General features: G+C 39.3%; 1 protein-coding gene across 1 annotated transcript; it reads left to right on the forward strand.

Annotated features, from left to right (window-relative positions):
- The first annotated feature begins 95 nt into the window (after positions 1-95).
- Positions 96-17,717, forward strand: LOC311072797 (interleukin-17 receptor D). The gene is made up of 12 exons (XM_084098061.1): positions 96-323; positions 7,661-7,745; positions 9,559-9,717; positions 9,943-10,061; positions 10,280-10,403; positions 10,531-10,569; positions 10,662-10,807; positions 10,996-11,070; positions 11,267-11,333; positions 11,608-11,757; positions 12,371-12,543; positions 13,289-17,717. Exons 1-12 carry the CDS (start codon positions 207-209, stop codon positions 13,802-13,804), a joined length of 1,770 nt encoding a protein of 589 aa, XP_083954187.1. The 5' UTR covers positions 96-206; the 3' UTR covers positions 13,805-17,717.
- The last annotated feature ends 3,879 nt before the right edge of the window (positions 17,718-21,596 follow it).

Below are 21,596 nucleotides of genomic sequence, written 5' to 3' on the forward strand. Positions count from 1 at the left end.
CCTCAGGCCACCACTCCCTCAACTGCTGTTGTTTTCATTCCCAACACTTAGCTTACCTCCTCCCTTCCCCTGCCGTTCCACCCCCTCTGCTTTTACTCAACTGATCTTTAGTTCTTCAAGAGACCTGTAATGGCTCGTCTGCTTTGAGGACATAGCTGTGTTGGGGTCTGAAGACAGTTTTCAGTGTTCTTCAGGCAAGGAGCGGGATGTGGCCACCCACACTGACCCTGGATCTGCTCCTGCTGGCCAGTTTGTCCCTCGGTGCCCAAGGTGAACGAACATCTTACAGACCTCAGAGTTGCACGCTTGAATGCATCCGCTGGGTAAGACTTCATACTTTGACTTCCAGCTGGCCGTATCAACATTTAAGGAATAAGCGGTACTGTTTTTATTCATTTTGCAAAGCATTAAAGTGTATATATATATATATATATGCGTGTGTGTGTATAAGTTTATATTATGGTATACACAATAAATGTTTTGGTCATGGTTATGCAATTGACCATAAAATATAAGTTGAAACTCAAAATTCTCCAATGAGACCCAACTGAAAATCTGGATTTCAAAGTCTAGGGTTTAGGATATAATTTTGTTTTTTTTCTTTTCATAAAAGAAGGTAAAAAGTGTGTGTGTTTTGTTCACCCATCAAATTCATTGAATGTTGTTGTTTTTTGCCAATATTGTCATTACTGAAATTCATGTAAGTATACTAACTATGCTGGATTGTCGCCAAGTGTGCCTTGGTGTGTTTGTGTATATTCATCAAGGAATTTCGCTTTCACCCCTCACACTCATTCTCATTCTCACAGACTGATCTTAATCTGTGTCTTTTCTTTAAGCTGCTGTGGTTCTCTCTCGTGCTTCTTTAAGATTTTTAGACTTTTCACTATATCTGTTTTTTCTGGTTGCTTCAGGTCAGGTTACATAAAGGTTTTTTTGTTTTTTTTGCAGTATCTGCCTGCTTTATTTAGTTTGATTATAGCATGAATCATGGTATTTGTACATCTAAGTCAAGACACATTTATTTATATAGCGCTTTTTATAATGCAGATTGTTTCAAAGCAGCTTTACAGAGATAACAGAAAAATAATGAAACAAAGTTTGTTTCCAGAAGAAAATAGCGTCACAGTCCAGCTTAAGTAAGTTCAGTGATGTTTTAATTTTTGTTGTAAAAAAGTTATTCATTTAGTCAATTTATATATATATATAGCCGCTATGGAGAAAACCGTGATGTCATCGTCCAACTCAGTTCAGTTCTCATAATGGTGTCAATGCAGGCAGAAAAATATTATTGTTGAATATTAAATTTAATGTCCCCAACTAAGCAAGCCAAAAGCCAATGGCAACAAAGGTGAAAAAAGGTGAAAAAGGCAAGAGTGGCAAGGAACCAAAACTCCCATCAGGTAGCGGGAAAAAAACCTTGAGAGAAACTAGGCGGGGAGCCAGTTCTTTTCTGGCCAACGAACGAACATTGTATGATTATGATTCAGGCAGCATTTGAAGATCTTAGTCATCACGCCGGTAGGCTATATGAAGACGAGTTTGTTGAGGATCAGTGCCGATGGCTGTCGTGTCAATGAGGCCTTCACAGGGGAGAGTCTAGTTCACACAACCTCTGCTGACACTTCAGGGATGCGTTGTGGTCATGTCTAGGCGCAGGTCATCCATCTGATCTGGGTACGGCCCGGATCTGGCTGACTACATCATGCGTTGTGGTCATGTTTGCGCATGTGCACCATCTGATCTGGATACTGATGGCTGATTACTGTAAACCTCGCAATAAGCAGAACGACTAACATTAGTGTAGATGCCATTCTTCTTATGATGTATCAAGCACATCGTGTGTTATAGGAAGTGTTCCCGGTTCCGGCTGACCTAATTTATGCAGCCTAATAATCATTTAACTGATTTGAATAATAGGAATGTATAATTTTCTATGTGTATGGCAGGTTAAATAGATGTGTTTTTAGTCTAGATTTAAACTTGACAGTGTGTCTGCTTCCCGGACAATGTTAGGGAGACTGTTCCATAGTTTAGGTGCTAAATAGGAAAAGGATCTACCGCCAGCAGTCAATTTGATATTCTAGGTATTATCAACTGGCCAGAATTTTGAGATCGCAATAGATGTGGCTTGGCCAGCACATGTCTGATCCTCGGACCACCAACATTGGAGCACCTCAGGGGTGCGTGCTGTCACCATTTCTCTACTCACTGTATACCAATGATTGCACTTCCAACAACCGTTCCATCAAGCTGATTAAATCTGCAGACGATAACACCTTGGTCGGCCTTATTAAGGGCAACGACGAGTCTGCTTATAGGCAAGAAGTGTCTCATCTGGTTGCGTGCTGTGATGAGAACAATCTGGAGCTTAACCAAAAAAAGACAGTGGAAATGGTGATAGATTTTGGCAGAGCCCCTGCCTCTCTTCCACCCCTAACCATCAAGAGCTCTGTTGTTAAAGAGGTGGAGTTATTCAAATTCCTAGGCACTGTCATCACAAACAACCTGAAATGGTAGGAAAACAGTTCCTCCATTATTAAGAGGGCTCACAGTGGAATGTTTTTCCTAAGGCAGTTAACCAAACTGAACGTTTCCAGCTCTGTTCGGTCTAGGTTTTGCAGAGCCACTGTGGAAAGCCTTCTTTCAACATCTATTACTGTATGGTTTGCCTCAGCATCGGCCCAGGCGAAGAACAGACTGCAGCGCATTGTGCCAACAGAAGAGAGGCTGACTGGACAGAGGCAGCTGTCAATCAATGACCTGTTTGAGGCCAGAGTCAGGAAGAGGGCAGCTAAAATTGCTGCTGATCAGTCTCATCCAGCAAGTGACATTTTTAGGCTGCTTCCCTAGGCGATGAGGACAAGGACCTCACGCCATCTCAACAGCTTTTTTCCAACAGCCATTTCCCTCCTGAATAGCTGATCCAGTGCTGATTCTGATGTGAAGGACTATAATGCTTTGAGCTCGCTCAAGTACTAGGGAGGTAAACCATTTAGTGCTTTGTAAGTAATCAACAATATTTTTAAATGTATACGATGTGTAATAGGGAGCCAATGCAGTGTTGACAGAACTGGGCTAATATGGTCATACTTCCTGGTTCTAGTAAGAACTCGAGCTGCTGCGTTTTGGACCAGCTGTAGTTTGTTTACTAGCGTGCAGTGCAACCACCCATAAGAGCATTACAATAATTAGCCTTGAGGTCATGAACGCATGAACTAACTGTTCCGCATTTTTCATTGAAAGCATATGTCGTAAATTAAATATATTTTTAAGATGAAGAATGCGGTTTTACAGATGCTTAATGTGGCTTTCAAATGAAAGATTGGTATCAAAGAGCACACCCAGGTTTTCTAACCGACAACGACAAGACTTGACAGAGCAGCCATAAATTGTTAGACAGTATTCAGTATATATATATATTAAAATCACCAAAAATTATCTGCAGCCAGTACTAATTCTGATAAAAAAAATCTGCAAATTCTTTGATAAAGTCTGTATGGTGGCCTGTATACAGCAGCTAGCACAAATGTCAAGCGCGATTTATCATTTACACTAGATAGTGTTACATTAAGCACCAACACTTCAAAATAATTTTTCACCAGGTTTGCACACACTGCAGGAGGGATTTTGGCCCACTCCTCCACACAGATCTTCTCTAGATCAGTCAGGTTTCTGGGCTGTCGCTGAGAAACACGGAGTTTGAGCTCCCTCCAAAGATTCTCTATTGGGTTTAGGTCTGGAGACTGGCTAGGCCACGCCAGAACCTTGATATGCTTCTTACAGAGCCACTCCTTGGTTATCCTGGCTGTGTGCTTCAGGTCATTGTCATGTTGGAAGACCCAGCCTCGACCCATCTTCAATGCTCTAACTGAGGGAAGGAGGTTGCTCCTCAAAATCTCGCAATACATGGCCCCGGTCATCCTCTCCTTAATACAGTGCAGTCGCCCTGTCCCATGTGCAGAAAAACACCCCCAAGCATGATGCTACCACCCCCATGCTTCACAGTAGGGATGGTGTTCTTGGGATGGTACTCATCATTCTTCTTCCTCCAAACATGTTTAGTGGAATTATGACCAAAAAGTTCTATTTTGGTCTCATCTGACCACATGACTTTCTCCCATGACTCCTCTGGATCATCCAAATGGTCATTGGCAAACTTAAGACGGGCCTTGACATGTGCTGGTTTAAGCAGGGGAACCTTCCGTGCCATGCTTGATTTCAAACCATGACGTCTTAGTGTATTACCAACAGCAGAGCCATAGAGAGAAAGAGTTGCGACACTCTTTGATGTCGCCGCTATGGCTGTCACGTGGTTCATGTAAGCCCCAATAGTTCCAAAACGTACGCTGGCTGTCATGTTCTTCTATGGGACAGACAGCAGCGATTGCATTATTGAACGGTAAATATAAAATAAAACACACACCCAAGTACTTTTTCAGCTGTTATTGCATTATTGCATTTTGTTAATGTCAGTTTTGCATTTGGAGATAAGTTTTAGGCTATATTTTTGGAAGGAAAAGCTTAGTGTTCATGTTCGCATGGGTAGCACTGGCTTTAGCTAACTTAACTTTTCCATATCATTCATCTGATGATGGACGTCTCATGATATTTATTTTAGCACAACTGGGCTGTATTAGGCTATTGATTCCTGTGATTTTGCTTATAAATTTTGATTCAACAGTTATTAGCCTACCTTCGTGATCACGCAAAGAGGTCTGCCGTGGCGGTCCGTTCAGAATTCGCTTAAGCTAGCTTCACCCCCAGGACCACAACGTGAAACATGATCATGTTAAGACTAAGAATATTATTTTAAGATTAAGCCATACACATTATCAAAACTATAACAGATTAAAAACGAATTTACGCTTTTATGTTTGGGTCTATAGGTAAGTGCAGAGTGAAGACTTTTCTCTATGACTCTGGGTTAGTGCACTAAACAATTAACTAACAAAACACTTATAACTTCTGTTACAGCTTTTCTGACATCAATTAAGCATGGCTGATACAAATGAAGGTTTTCAAATAAAATAGTTTTTAATAAACATGACATACAACAAAAATGTGTGAGTGTGTGTGAACAAAAACAAAAACCAGGGGCAGGTGTTCCATGAAACAGACAGGACTGGTGATGGCCATAACAATCCGAGGTCCAGCAATTGTTCTCACAAGCCGTTTCACTCAAGACAATAAAACATAATGAAAAGTTAGTATATCCCAAAAAATTAAATTAAATAAAAGTTGCTATAATAAAGGTGGTAGCGATTCATTACCGAACTCTTACTGTCACAGCTGACGAAGTCGCGCTAGCTAACTAGCTAGCAGGCAGTGCTTGAAAATTGGTTGAAACAACCAACATAAAATATAAATAATTACGCTGTGCATGTACAAATGAAGACCAGTATAAACATCGCAAAGGGCCTCTGATACAATATAGACAGTTGACAATTCAAAAGAGGTCGATATTTCAGCAACTTAACTCTGGAACAACTCGACGCGCAGCAATGTAAGTGAATGGTGTCCAACGCCCAAATGACAGTGTTTGGAACTATTCCGATCTTCAAATCCCGGAAGCAGGCGGTTAAAAGCGCCGCCATTTTTTACAACGGAGGTCTATGGGAGTGTCGCAACTCTTTCTCTCTATGGCTCTGACCAACAGTAACCTTGCAAACGATGGTCCCAGCTCTTTTCAGGTCATTGACCAGCTCCTCCCGTGTAGTTCTGGGCTGATTTCTCACCTTTCTTAGGATCATTGAGACCCCACGAGGTGAGATCTTGCATGGAGCCTCAGTTCGAGGGAGATTGACAGTCATGTTTAGCTTATTCCATTTTCTAATGATTGCTCCAACAGTGGACCTTTTTTCACCAAGCTGCTTGGCAATTTCCCCGTAGCCCTTTCCAGCCTTGTGGAGGTGTACAATTTTGTCTCTAGTGTCTTTGGACAGCTCTTTGGTCTTGGCCATGTTAGTTGGATTCTTACTGATTGTATGGCGTGGACAGGTGTCTTTATGCAGCTAACGACCTCAAACAGGCGCATCTAATTTAGGATAATAAATGGAGTGGAGGTGGACATTTTAAAGGCAGACTAACAGGTCTTTGAGGGTCAGAATTCTAGCTGATAGACAGGTGTTCAAATACTTATTTGCAGCTGTATCATACAAATAAATAGTTAAAAAATCATATATTGTGATTTCTGGATTTTTTTTTTAGATTGTGTCTCTCACAGTGGACATGCACCTACGATGACAATTTCAGACCCCTCCATGATTTCCAAGTGGGAGAACTTGCAAAATAGCAGGGTGTTCAAATACTTATTTTCCTCACTGTATATAACAGCAATCTTGGGGGTGGACTCATCTGGTTTTAGCCAGGTTTCTGTCAAACACAACATGTCTAGGTTATAATCTGCAATCATATCATTAACAATAAGTGCTTTTGAAGTAAGGGATCAAATATTCAGCAGCCAGAGCTTTATCATTTGTTCATCTGTATTAGATCTATTTTTTATTTGTTGAACATCAATTACATTTTTACCCTTAAATGGGATTTTTTTGTATTTCCTAATTCGGGGAACAGACACAGTCTCTATATGATGATATCTAGGTGAAAGAAGCTCTATGTGATGGGATTTATCTGACCTTGGTGACGTGAGACAGCTGGCAGATGGTCGGTTTAGCCAGTCTGTCTGCTTCCAGACCTGAGCCCCATATCGTCATGTTTGAGCTCTAAGACTATGTGCTATATTACTAGAGAGAAGAGCAGCACCATCCCAGGATGGATGAATACTATCTCTTTTCAACAGGTCAGGTCTGCCCCAAAAACTTTTCCAATTGTCTATGCACCCTATATTATTTTGCGGACACCACCTAGTCAGCCAGCCATTGAGTGAGCACAGTCTACTAAGTATCTCATCATTCTGGCGAACAGGAAGGGGGCCTGGGCAAATTACAGTGCCTGACATCGTACTTGCGAGTTCACACGCCTCTTTAAAGTTAATTTTAGTGATCTCCGACTGGCGAAGTCGAACATCATTAGTGCCGACGTGAATAATAATCTTAGAGAATTTACGATTAGCATTAGCCAGCACTTTTATATTTGCTTTGATGTCAAGCGCTCTGGCTCCCGGCAAACATGTGACTATGGTGGCTGGTGTCTCTATTTTCACGTTCCGTGAAATAGAATCGCCAATAACTAGGGCACTTTCAACAGGATTCTCAGTGGGTGTTTCACTGAGTGGGGAGAATCTATTTTGTTATAGTAATCGGAACAGAACAGCAGTGAATGTCCTGCGACTATACCGTCACCCAGTTGCCCTGCTGCACGACCTCTACTGCCAGAACCGAACAATGTACAGATTTCACTAAGCTAGTCGCATCCAAAGCAGTATCTAAAGCCCTTGCATTCTTACTATCCTCGATTAAAGTTTGGATGCTTGTCTCTAGTTCTGAAAGAGCACAAAGCCAAGTCCACTCTGTGTTTTAAATAGCAAATTTTATTATTTCTAAGTGAAAAGTTAGAAGCAAGAAATCTGGCCTTTTGTACAAAGGAATTTACAAGGTCAGTGTTACACATTTGATTAGTGGCCTAGAAATGGTGCAGAATCTGTAATATTTCATATTTTCTCTTTTTTTTTTATAAAGTGGACAATGTGTATTTTCAGGGAGACCCAAGATGTGAATACTGCAGAATCACAGCAGACGATGTGCAAATATCTCCCAGTACTCCCTCCTCCAGCCCGTTTGGAAGTAAGTCAATTTTATTGTATATGTCCAGCACCCCCCATAGACCTATAATGATACAATATAATCCAGCTCTGCCAAAACCCAATGGTCTTTATAAAGGTTCAATGAGTTAATGAAATAAAGCTTCATAGCTTTTGATCACTAAGTAGGAGTAAAGGGATCGCTTTCAGCCAGTGAAATTCATTTTAATTTAAACTTGTAGATGAACCACTGCTCAAAATGGACAAAGTGGCTGTCAACAGTTAATGATCAGTGTATAAAAAACTCAACTGCAAACTCAACTGCTGATGAGTTTGAAGTTTTACATTTATCAGGATGATAGGCTTAAGGAGAAAAAGTTAATTTAATAGTTTCTTTAAATGAATCAGAACTTGATCAGCAATGCAAACAATCTGGCATTAATTGATGCGGCCTTTGCATGCTTTATGCGGCCAGAAAGTACATTTTGTAATCGATCCACTGCATCACTAAATGATTACCGTACATGTGAAATGTGTTTGAATTTGCCTTTCACAGCGATCAGTGCTGACATTCTAAAAGGATAACTGACATCTTTAATTGCTCATTTATTTAAAACTGCTTGTACAATCAGTGATGTTTCAGGTTGCGTGATGTAGGATCATTACTCTCGCTTATTTTGTTGGATTAAGTTGTTCTGGTAATTTCACTAAACAAGACAAGCTGTTTTGCACTAAATTGTTTGCAGCAGTTCCAGGAATTACTCATATTTGGCTTTCCTTGAACCAAACTATAATCTGTATATGTATGATTTTCCATTTTCAGCTGCTTTCCAAGACTAGCATGTTAGGATTTTTTGTCTTAAGTAAATCAAAGTGCCTTTCTCTTGTTCTCGGATGTTTTTAACTTTGTCATCTGAAAGTTATCTAGCTTTTCGACAGTGTACCTCATGTGTAATGAAAACCATTTTAAAGGGGTGGTTGATTATGATTTCAGTTTTCTAACTTAATTAGTGTGTAATGTTGCTGTTTGAACATAAACAACATCTGCAAAGTTACAACGCTCAAAGCAATGAAGATATTTGCTTTTAAAGAAATTGTTTTTTTAAGGACTACAACGAATGACTGGTAACACAAGTAGCACAAATGCAATAGCATGTCACTCTGTAGGCATCTTACAACAGTTCCCACACAAGCGATTTTATGGATTATCATGACAGAATATGCAAATCAAAGACTTGAAGATAGTTAACTCCACTTCAGCAACATAAATTCATCAGCTAACCATTCAGAAACGTCCTGTTGGATTCTACATTTTGTCACTTCTTCTTGAGTCTCTCCATCATTGTCTGACTCCAGTTTAAACGTAAAAGGCAGAACAGTTTCTGACATTTTAGTGCTTGTCTGTGTGAAGCTGCTAACACACATGAGTTCTTGAAGCTCCGCCCTCTGTGCCGGGAGCAGCAGCTCATTTTCATTTAAAGGGACAAACACGAAACAACGCATTTTTTCTGATCCTCAAAAAGGGACAACTTTAACATGCTGTAAAAAAATATATCTGTGGGGTATTTTGAGCTAAAACTTCACATACACACTCTGGGGACATCAGAGACTTATTTTACATATCGTCACCTTCCTAAAATAATTGCCTAAGTCATTTTTCAATTATTGGTTCAGTTTTTTTTGTGTTTTCTGAGAAACCTGAAAAAATGACTTGGCTAATTATTTTAGGAAGGTGACGATATTGTAAAAAGGGGCATTATACCACCCCTTTAAAAATCATGTCAGGTACGAATAGCTCATTAAGATAACAAGAGCTCATTTAGTGTAACTGTGTGGTAACTCCTCTCCTCGGCCAGGTTGCGTACCTTGGCCTTGTCACTCTTTTCTAGGCCAGGAAACCCCAGAGGTCTGCCAGCATTATGTTCAAGCACCACAAAATATTCACATCGAGTTTGAAGCCAATAAAGATCCAACATATGATACCATTACTGTGTCATGGAACCCAAGCCAATATGGTAATGATCATCAGTCAGTCTGTCTGTCTGTCTGTCCGTATGTCTTTCCATCCATCCGTCTGTCGTTCTAGCCATCCATCTATCCATCCGTCTGTCGTTCTACCCATCCATCCATACGTCTGTCGTTCTATCATCCATCTGTCTGTCATTCTATCAATGTCTATCTGTCTGTTGTTCAATCTATCTATCTCTGCATCTGTCTAATTATTTGATTGATGTACACAGGTATTGCATTCTTGCGTGGATTTCAAGTAACCCTTCAGGCTCTTGGTGGATCTCAGTTCTCATGTCAGCTCTTTCTCCTGGGTAGCAATCTGTCCCTCACCCCTGCACATGCTTATCGGGTATGTAAAAAAAAAACACTACAACTTAGGTAGCATCCAATGTCATTTTATTCTTGTTTAAATAGTGTAATATATTTTCAAACTATAAGAAAAAAAACAGGTCTTTTAGAATCTTTTTAAGAACTTACTGTTTCCGTATTTATATAACTTTGAGTTACCATGTACTAGTTCCTGAAGTCATGAGATCATGTAATGTATTTTCTTGATGGTTTTCACAGGTCTATCACTCAGATCCCTTCACAAATCTGTCTCTGGATAGGGAGTATGTCGTGACTGTCATGGCACTGCCCGTCCCTGAGCGGTGGGACCAGTTCTATGAGAAGAAAAAGTTTTTCACACGCAGTAAGCGCTTCCCTTTTGATTTAAAACAAACCATGTAATTTGTTTGATAGTCATTAACAATGTCGACAACTTGCACCACTGCACATTAAGAGAATCAGTTGACTGACTTGACAATGTGTGTTTTCAGCATGTCCTGAAAAAAATGGTCTTGAAGTGTGTGAGAGAGGTGAGTGTTGTAGCCATCACGTGTCTTCTGTGTTCCTGTTGATCATGGTCCTCAGATGTGTTCGTTCATGTACGTCATGTCATTCATTATAGACTGGTATCCCAGATACGTCGAGGTCCACCAGGAGAACCGGGATGTTTATGTGACCTTTAACCTTGCGCCTGAGAACTTTGAAGTCCGTCAGTATTTTTCATCATGTTTCGGAGGTGGTCTACGAAATTACACAACCATCAAACCGGTAGGTTTTAAAAAAACATATTTTACATAAAACATTAATGTAACATTAACATGAACTGCTATTGTTGTTATTTAATCAAGTGTAATATGAATCAGTGTTATTTAAGGATCATTTAAATAAATATGAAATAAATACAATTTCTCAAACGTTTACCTGATAATTAAATCAAAATGTTTGCTGATGTCCAGGATTTCAGTCTCAACAAGACACATCACACATACCGTTTGCAGAATCTCCAAGCAGGAACAAACTACACCTGTGAGGTGAGTCTTCATTCTTCAGATTAAATGGGTGTGTGTTTGTTTAGCTTTCTGTATTATTGAATGAGAGATCAAATTATGTCAGGCACACAACCATTCAGACACATTAAAAAGGCTGTGCCCAATACGCTTGTGCAAATATTTGCGGTAACTCTAGATATATATCCCAGATGTTCAGTAGTATTTTTCTTCCCTCCAGATTGCTGCTGATGTCGTGGATGCAGTCAGGAAAACATTCGTTGTTGTAGTTAAAAATAGCTCTGAAGGTAAAGTTGAACTGTCAAATCAAAAAAGAACACGTTTTCAGCAAAAACTGATTTGAACTCTTAAGGAAATGTTAGAGATTATTGTACACACTGAAGGCATTTTTCTTTTTGTTATGTGTACATTGCTTAATTAGCCTTCAGTGTGTACAGAAACTGCGTGTGGAGCAACATGCCAGGCAGCTTTTAAAGAGGCAACACCCATTGAAACAATTACGTTATCAAAGACTTCATTGCCATAATCGGTTTGGTATTTTTACTCCTCTCACGATATCAGAGCCATCGACCTCCCGCTTCACAGAAAACCCTTCACTGATGGTGCTCTTGTCTGTGGGAATCCTGCTTGCTGCTACCGCAGTGCTCACCTTCACCGTTGTCAACAAGAAAAGACTGAAGAAGAAAAATGTCCAGACCAAAATGAGACCAGGTTCGAGTTTTATAACAAATCGATAAGAGATTGTTCTTCATTAACATACTGATCAGTGATAAAACTGCTGGGCAACACATTGTGTTCTGCTCTTTATTAATCCATGTTGAATGTTTTGTTTTCAAAGCAAGGCTATAAATTAATTTGGGAAGTTTAAAAGGTGTTTTTGAGAATGCCAACGAAAGCTGGGTGCACAGTGTATGATTTATAATAGTCCTTTACGACTGTTGCTTGTCAGACTGTATGAACGTGATCCCCTCTGTGAGCCATGTCACACTGTAGGATCTCAGCTGTACAGCAGTCAAGGCGCGTTAAAAACGGACGCATGCAAGAAGTTTTACATCATCAGTCTGTGACATATTCAGTGACAGTGAGAAGTCTCATTACAGGACTATGCATCAAATCTTCTGAGACTGACAGAATTTTGCCTGTGGTAAAAGTCATTAATCGGCTGTCTGCAAAGGTGTCAAACTAGTGATCACAGACTTCAAATTTTGCCCTAGGATCTGAGTAATCATTTAGGATTTTAAAAAATCATACAGTGCGAACCCAGCTTAAGATGTATGTTGTTTTGTACTAATGGGAAATTGTGTTGTTATTTCCTATTTGTCAGAAATCATCGAACAGTACTATGACAAAAAACTGGGTGAAGGACAGTGTGTTCTGCTGGACAAAACCACCCGTCCCCCTCGGCTACTGATTTGCTACTCAAGTAATGATGGTCCTGCCCACGTCAGAGTCGTGCTGCAACTGGCTGCTTTTTTGCAAAAGCACATGGCGACTCAAGTAAGTGTATTAGGATTAAATCAGACAAAGCATGCTGAGAATATTTGTTTTATTTTAAGATTTTGTTTCCCCATCCATCTTTAAAGGTTTGTGAAACTCTTAAAACATTTTGTTTGAGATTATTAGACATTTCATGAATTAATTGGAATGTATTGTATTAAAAAAATCACATCGCACATTATTTTGAATAATTAATAGAACGTTTTTTGTGACATTTAGCTCTTTCCAGTGTTATTTTACTATTGTTTATGCACTCTTATAGTATTTATTAATATTTTTTAATTTGCTTTTATTAAGTTTTAGTAATTTTGTATTGTGCTTTTGTCATTTTCTCATAGTTTTTTAATATTTCTAATTAACTAATTAGTTTTTAGTTTAGTTTACAATCAACTTTTTGTAAGTTTAAGTTTTTCAGCTAATATTTATATTTAATTTAATCTAACGGGAACGGTTTTTAGGTTTAGTTAACAATAACAACACGGGTCCATTCAGTGTTACAAATCCATGGATAACAGTCATTAGATTCTCCACACTGGTCATCAGCATCTCATTAAAAAAAGTATTAATATATATATAAAAACGAATAAAATTATTAAAAATGTCTATGTATTTAAATAGATAAAATAAACTACATTTAAAAATGTATTTTTAATGTATCCATGAATTTAAAAAAAGCCTATACATGGTTATTTCAACTCTTTATCTCTTAATTATCTGTATTGTTAATTCTCTTTTTTCTGTTTAGGTGCATTTAGACTTGTGGGAGGCCTTGCGCATTATGGAGGAGGGCAGTATGGGGTGGCATTGCAACAGAATGAAGGATTGCGACTTTGTGCTGGTCATTTGCTCCCGAGGTCTCCATCAGAACCAGTCTGAGGACGAAGAACCGCTGGAAAACACCACCTTAGCAACAGTTTCCATGATCGGAGAGGAGCTGTGTCGTGCCAAAGCGTTGGGTCAAGACCTCTCCAAATTCATGGTGGCCATATTTGAGTACTCACAAGAGTCTGATATCCCACCGGTACTAGGTCTCGCTTCAAGATACACCCTGACTAAAGACTTACCTTTGCTCTTCTCCCATCTTCACGGAGTGGCTTTGCAGAAGCCTGGAGTTTACCTACAGGTGGAGAATATTTTAGAAAGCGGGTACTGTAAACTCCCAGCTGGGGCTGCACTACAGATGGCCATACAGGAGGCCAAGGCACAGTTTTCTGAGGAGCCGACTGAAGAGGAACATGTACGGATTCCAATCATTTCATAAGGATCTCTAGAACTGCACCGATAAATGCACTCGCACCCCAAAATATACTTAGATTTTTTCCACAGTCATAAATAGCCTTTCAAAGTATAAATTCATACAGTACACGGCTGAGTGCATAGTGTGTAGTGCGTCATTTGAGATGCAACGTTAATCCCCTCACCCAATCACACGTCAACACCGTCTATGGTCAACACGTGTGGATGTCGTCGGTACATGATCCGTTCCACCTGCACGATCCGTTTCACGCATGCGCGTAATTACGTAGTAGAAAACGTCACGGTTTTCCTACACTATCGACACCACGCATGCGATGAAACACTTGACGGCCAGACGGAACAACTTGCGGCATATTTGTGTAACGTTAGTTGTATTGTGTTTAACATTTCACAGCGGGTCTATTTTGATGCTTTTAAATGTAGCTTACGCTATGCATTACGATGTGTTTACGTGGTTGCCAATCTCGTTGCAAAACAGAATTATCATTTGCGCATGTGCGTTTTCTACTGCGTCTACTACGCATGCGTGAAACGGATCGTGCAAGTGGAATGGATGGTGTAGGCCTACTGACCATAGACAGTATAAGAAGTGGACAGAGCCATCTCATTGGATCTCAATTGAGACAAGTGAAGCCCATTTTTAGCGATTTCTTAGCACTTCCTTTCCTGACGCGCAGACTCAAACCGAGCAAAGCGTTACACGGACCACGTGAGCAACCCGTCTGTCTTCTAGTAGCTGTGCCAAGAGAAATCTGAATCATTCCCTTCCGAATCTTGCAGAGACGGAGAGTGTGAGTAGGAGCTGTCCATGAGCTTGGAGCAGGAGCAACTTTTGCTAGGTATTCTGATTAATTATATTGTCATTTTGCCTCCACGTCCCCCGATTGCCCACGAGCTTCTCCTCCCGTCCATACGGTAATCTCTCTACTGTGCGACAGAGAGTTGCGTGGTTATGACGCAATCGTTAGCCTACTTTTACAAAAACTGCTTCTACGGGGCCATAACATAAGCTACAAGGTAATGGAGCATTTTATACATTGTCGTGTTTCTTTAGAAATAAATAATGGACAAATGGAGTCTTCAAACGCCTCAGATGTAAAGTTATTCGCTATCAAAGTGACGCCAAAATGAATGGGAGTCAATGGGATGCTAACTGCAGGTGAAGTTCTGCTACAAGATGGTGGCACGCGGCCGGTGTGATGAACAATCGGGTCCGGCTGAAGAAATGTGTCCGGGCTTAGGACCCAAGCAATCCGATTGGTTCAAAGCACGTTTTATGGGTAATCGCTTAAGTGCCTGGTTATAAATCATACAAAATCACTTTATTATAGAAGACGTTTGTACTACGTTATAACGAGTCATCAATGTATTTAATGTATTTTACATTATACGTTTCATATACTAGTATTTAACCGAAGCTATAGATTGTGAAATTAAACATTTCTCGTTGTTAGTGTGTTTTTTAGTTAGCTTAGATAGTAGCATAGCATTCAGCTAACGTTATCCGATGATCGTGCTATGAGCTTTACCTGATATTACTGCACTGATACTGCCTTACCGTATCGCGAGAACAGATTTAGATCAGGCATACTACTGGCATACTAATTGGGTCCTAAGCCCGGACCCATTTCTTCAGCCGGACCCGATTATTCACCACACCGGCTTCAACTTCCGGTCGACTTCCTTCCCGCCTGGTACTGACCATAGACAGTAAAAGAAATGGACACAGCGACCCCATTGGAACTCAATTGAGACAAGTGAAGCCCATTTTTAGCGATTTCTTAGCACTTCCTTTCCTGACGCGCAGACTCAAACCGAGCAAAGCGTTACACGGACCACGTGAGCAACCCGTCTGTCTTCTAGTAGCTGTGCCAAGAGAAATCTGAATCATTCCCTTCCGAATCTTGCAGAGACGGAGAGTGTGAGTAGGAATTGTCCATGAGCTTGGAGCAGGAGCAACTTTTGCTAGGTATTCTGATTAATTATATTGTCATTTTGCCTCTACGTCCCCCCGATTGCCCACGAGCTTCTCCTCCCGTCCATACGGTAATCTCTCTACTGTGCGACAGAGAGTCGCTTGGTTATGACGCAATCGTTAGCCTACTTTTACAAAAACTGCTTCTACGGGGCCATAACATAAGCTACAAGGTAATGGAGCATTTTATACATTGTCGTGTTTCTTTAGAAATAAATAATGGACAAATGGAGTCTTCAAACGCCTCAGATGTAAAGTTATTCGCTGTCAAAGTGACGCCAAAATGAATGGGTGTCAATGGGATGCTAACTGCAGGTGAAGTTCTGCTACAAGATGGTGGCACGCGGCCGGCTTCAACTTCCGGTCGACTTCCTTCCCGCTTGGTACTGACAGATGTCGATTTTTTTTGTTCTTGTTCTGTTTGTTTCTTTTCTGACTGTGAAACAATGGTCCAGGCCAGTGTTGCCATCTTGTGGGCAAACTAATTAGTGCAACAAAAAAAAAAATTAATAAGGCTGCATCTGAAATTGCATACTCTTTCTCGTACTTTTTTTGAACAATTACTTCACAGCTGCTAAAAAAGTATGTTCTATATAGTATGAGTTTAGTATGTATGTTGAGTATGAATGTAATCCGGACTTACTGCATTCCATTGTTGTCATTATCATGTGACATACCAAGTTCAGTTGTGTCACTTCACTGCCATTTGCAAATCCTCCTCGTGGCCTCAGGGAATATGTGTCCATCGTATGCACACTTCAGAATCTCGCCGGAAGTAGTAGGTCATCCGGGTACTTTTTTGCCTTATTTTATTAGTACTGTGAATTCAAACATACTTCTTTTGTCACATACTGTTACTGTTACTATAGTATGCATACATTGTACGAAATTCGCCTTGCACACCATTAACGTATTTCCTAGTGCATGGGGTTTTCCAACTGGGGCCTGGAAGAGAGTGCTAGGGGGGTCAGTGTAAAAATATAAAATAAATAAATTGAATTAAAAATGTATCAAAATAAATAAATTGATTAAAAAAAATAGATCTAATAGTGCAGTGCAGTAACATCATGAGTAGAAAATTTGAATAATGTAACAATAAAAACAACGCACAGTGAAAGTGGGATCTGAGCCATATTTGGAGACCTGAAAATCATTAGGTACCCAGAATACCCTAGCAACCACATAACATTCAGAACACCTTAGCAACCACATAGCATCCACGTACAGCACCCACAGGAGTTTTGCATAGACACACACAATCAACTTTTATCTCAATTGCATGGGCCTCTTTTTAGATTGTTGTGAAAAACAAATGAGAGGGAACCTGAAGTACAGTGAGGTTGCCGAATGCTGTGATTTTTTCGTGTAAATGTGTATTAATTTTGCCTTATTTGTGTAGTGCCTGCTTATGTTCATAAATGATAAACATCATGTTACAGTGAATATTCCTAGTATTTGCATGCAATCCCAGTAGTCTTTCTAAAAAAAAAAATGATGGAAAAAGTTCAAGGACACTTTTGATTTATTGTAGTGAAACCTTAAATTGTGTAATTTGTTTACATGAAGTGTTATTTTTAATTACCTTTATTATATTGTTTGCCAGGCCTTTATTATTATTATTTGGTATCAGTTATTGTTGCAACAATCTGTTTGTCTAACATGAAGGGAAATTACTATATTTTATTTTGACAAACTGCCTAAATGTGCCTGGTCTTACATTATAATAATGCAAGGCATATTTATATATTTTAATAATGCATAATCTTTATATTCATCATAATGCAAGGAAATTCAGCCACAATTAAAAACACACATATGTCTCAGTGAGTTGTATTGTAACACATCTCTGTTTTTAGAATATAAGCTATAAACTCTTACATAAAATGTTTATGAAAATGTATCAATGCATAATGTTTTACAAATAAACTTCCATTGCTTTTGTAAATAGCTAGGACTCATTTATTCGACTGATTATTATTATTCTTTTTTTTGTTTTGTTTTTTTGCTTAGGTGTACAATCTGACCCTGTTAGAAAGCTTTGATTTATGAATATAAAACTTAGTAAGCATTGGCAATAACATCAAATTTATTGAGACACCCCTTGCTGCAGCCTGTAGCACAATGACGTAGCTGGATGATCCAATACGTACTGGATGGAAGTGTGTTTGGGTTATAATTCGCATTCGCTTAAGTGACGTGCTCAATATTGTATTGAGATGATGTTCTAACCTGTGTAGTAGTAGTGGCCTACTGATAAATAGTAATAAATAATTATTTACATAAATGTGATGCTTTCCTAGTTTCTCTCTTCATACATGCAACATAGTTAATTTTACAACATTTTAAATAACATGATTTTAAACCTAAATGTGATAGATTTAATGCGTGTATATACAGAACATTTTATTTTATTCAGGTCATATTTGCTGTTGAGTGGAAGTAATTGTCTCTGTAATTTTAATACTAGAGGTAGGCCTACAATACAATACGGTCTGTAAACAACTTAAAATACCAGTACACATTCAAGGGAAAATGCAAAAATAATAACAGCATCAAGAAACTAAATCTTGTCAGAAAAAAAAAGTGCTTAATGATATTTTGCCTGGTAAGAGTTCCTTTTTTAATGGCTATACTATTTTTTCCACAGTGATCTGTAAGTTACATAAGGTTCCTCTTGCCACCCGTCCCTTAAAATACGGAATCGTCCCGTATTTACAAGTAAGATGATGCGTCCCGTATCAAATCAATAAGGGACGGGATTTGTCCCGTATTTTTCATTAGGCCCACACATAGCTGAATAAAAACATAAGAATTTTGCAGTATGGATAATACTAATAGCAAATATAAAGAAATCAATTTCACAATAAGTAGTAGAGAAGCTCATTGCATGATTGCATTTTAGCGTCTTTGTTTTTATAGCGACGTTTTATGTACATGATGCCATGATGTACATACATAAAAAAAAAAACTGAATTTGAGTTTAATATACAAACTGATCACAGCAGTCAGATCACGCAGTTGTCACTCAAGTGATCATTTATATTTAACTTAAATTTAAAAAAATAATGCGCGTCCAGTACGTGTTGGATCTGATCCAGCTACGTCATCGTGCTACAGGCTGCAGCGAGGACCTCTTGAATTTATTACATACAATTGTTAGGGCCCGAGGAACATGTACGAATTCCAATCATTTCATAAGGATCTCTCTCTGATCCTCTTCAAATTTGGTGAGAGTAATCTTAAGGCCTTTGCAACGCTAAATTGCGAAGATCTTGAGTTTTCGTCGAAGGGTGTGCTCTCGGCGGCCTGACAAATGTGTGGGGCAAAATGGCTCAATAGCGCCCCCTACATTATTGCCCCAGCTCTACGTTTCACGTACAGGTATGAAATTCGGTACATACATGTAATGACCCAATACCTACAAAAAAGTCTCTTGGAGCGTAGCCCTAAACACAACAGGAAGTCAGCTATTTTGAACTTCCTCTGTGCAGTTTTTGCCATTTCCAGACGCTGTACTTTAAAGGAGCTGTATGTAAGATTGTGGCCAAAACTGGTACTGCAATCACTTTCAAATTACTGTAGAGCGGTGTATCCCCTCCCCCTCCCCCCTGACTGAGGTTGCCAGATAGGCTGCAGGATCCAGCAGGAACGTAGGCTGACACGTTTGTAGCTGCAGCTGTGGTAACTAGAGCAGAGCTGGCAACCCGGATGCTGAAACACAACTGACTTCGTGATTGGTAGATAGGTGGAGGGTGGGGCATCAGTCCAAAACACAACATGACAACATCAACATAAGCTGAGGGCTGCAACTATCACTTTTAAATGACAATATCCTGGCCGGACTACTGTTGTCAGTGATATAAGTATTTGAAATGAACATGATTTCTTAATGTCTAGTGACATATCAGGGCCATTTTATGATTAATTGAAATACATTTCTTACATACAGCTCCTTTAACAAACTCCTCCTACAGTTTTGATCTGATCCTCTTCAATTTTGGTGAGTGTAATCTTAATGCCTTTGAGACGTTAAATTGCGAAGATCTTGATTTTTCATCGAATGGCGTGTCCTAGGCGGCCTGACAAATGTAGATGTGCACACCCAATTTCAGCCTTTGGGTGATATATGCATCATCAGATAAGTTCTATATTAAAGTTGCTTCCAGTTCCGATGTTGCTAGGCAACCACAAACAGCCTGCAGTAACTCAGCTATACAATGTCCAATCTGCCCTAAACTTCACATGTTTGATAAGAGTCCTGTCCTGAACACATGACCATCCTCAAATTCGGTTATAGTAATAGCGCCACCTACTGGTAGCAGGAAGTCTGGTAAATACAAATTACTTTAACATAGTCCTCCTATATTTACATACTGCCACCATGCTCTGTTTTCCTAAAGGTCATCAAGGTTAAAGGTTTTCATCGCTGCTTGCAGCTTTAATTTTTATTGCATTTGAATCATTGTCAAGGAATTCAAACACCACATTTTCCACAATAAAGTAAACACATAAATTTCATTGCCAAAAAATCTTGTAACATCTTGCCAAATCTGTTCAGAAAATTGGCAACGCCAACAAAGACGTTTCAGAGTTACACACAGAAAACTGATGCTAATTTCAGACATTGAATTGTGGAGAAATATTTATGGGCCATTTAGAATGTAATAATTTACTTTGGGCTGCACTTTTTTGTAGCAAATGATTTCTACTAAGCCATACAAGTAAAGAGTAAATGAGCATAATATCCCATTGGAACAATAATCAAATTATTTCTACAAGAACATTAACGTTATACCGTAAGCACAACTGCAGAGTTGGAACAGTTTGGCTATTCAATTGGCGGCCCGCCAATCATCTCCATCCGGCCCGACGGCACCAACCTCCCTCCTCTTCTTTTCATGGCGGTGCAGCTAATTTAGTTTGATACTCGCTCCGATTGACCTGAGAAACGTTTTACGTGCGAATATTTCAGCAGTTATATATGTGTCCCGAATTTTATGTCGACTGAACCAGCGATACCAATCATTCGTAAATGAATCATTATTTTGGTTCGATCCTTTCTAAACGCGCTTGCATAACTGTGCGTTCACACCGCCGCCGGCGAGAGCGTCAAAGTGGCCGGTCACTAACGGTCTAAAACTATTCGGATTCATTCGGACCGCTCCGTCACTGAATCATCTGAAGCGGTTTCTTTGTCAGTACAATAACAACATATAGTTGCGTTTACTCCCGGGGCCTGTTTCAATAAGGAGGTTCAACCAACTCCGAGTTGACTTACCCTGAGATGGGAAACTCTGAGTTTTCGGTTACAGAACAGCTGAAATGATTTCGTTCAATCAACTCTGAGTTGACCTACTCCGAGTTAAGCGCGTGCACCACAACTATAAAAAGCCATTATCAATGGAGCGCAGATATTACGAGTCACCATGGCAACAGCGCCAAACAAAAAGAGGAATTACTGTTATACAGTGTTGGGTGTAATTAATTACCAAGTAATCTAAATATTGTGATTTAATTAAAGGGATAACTCTTAATTCTTCTGTAATTTAAAATAAAAACTGATGTAATTACATTAAATAGGCTACTGCATAGACTATAGAACAATTCTGTATAAAACAATAGTGGATTTAACATAGGCCTACATTTTTAAAAGGTATATTTTTTATGTAACCTTCTCCCTCTACACACTTTGGTCAATTCAAGAATAGTTCATGCAATTGTATATTGTTTATTTGAAAGCATTAAAAGTGCAGTTTCTTGTCTCTCCTTGTATTGTTCAAGTGGTTGAGGTTGATATGGGATTTAGTAATTAGTAATAAGT

Source organism: Abramis brama, assembly GCF_963993115.1.
Source record: "Abramis brama genome assembly, chromosome: 22".
Classification (NCBI taxonomy): domain Eukaryota; kingdom Metazoa; phylum Chordata; class Actinopteri; order Cypriniformes; family Leuciscidae; genus Abramis; species Abramis brama.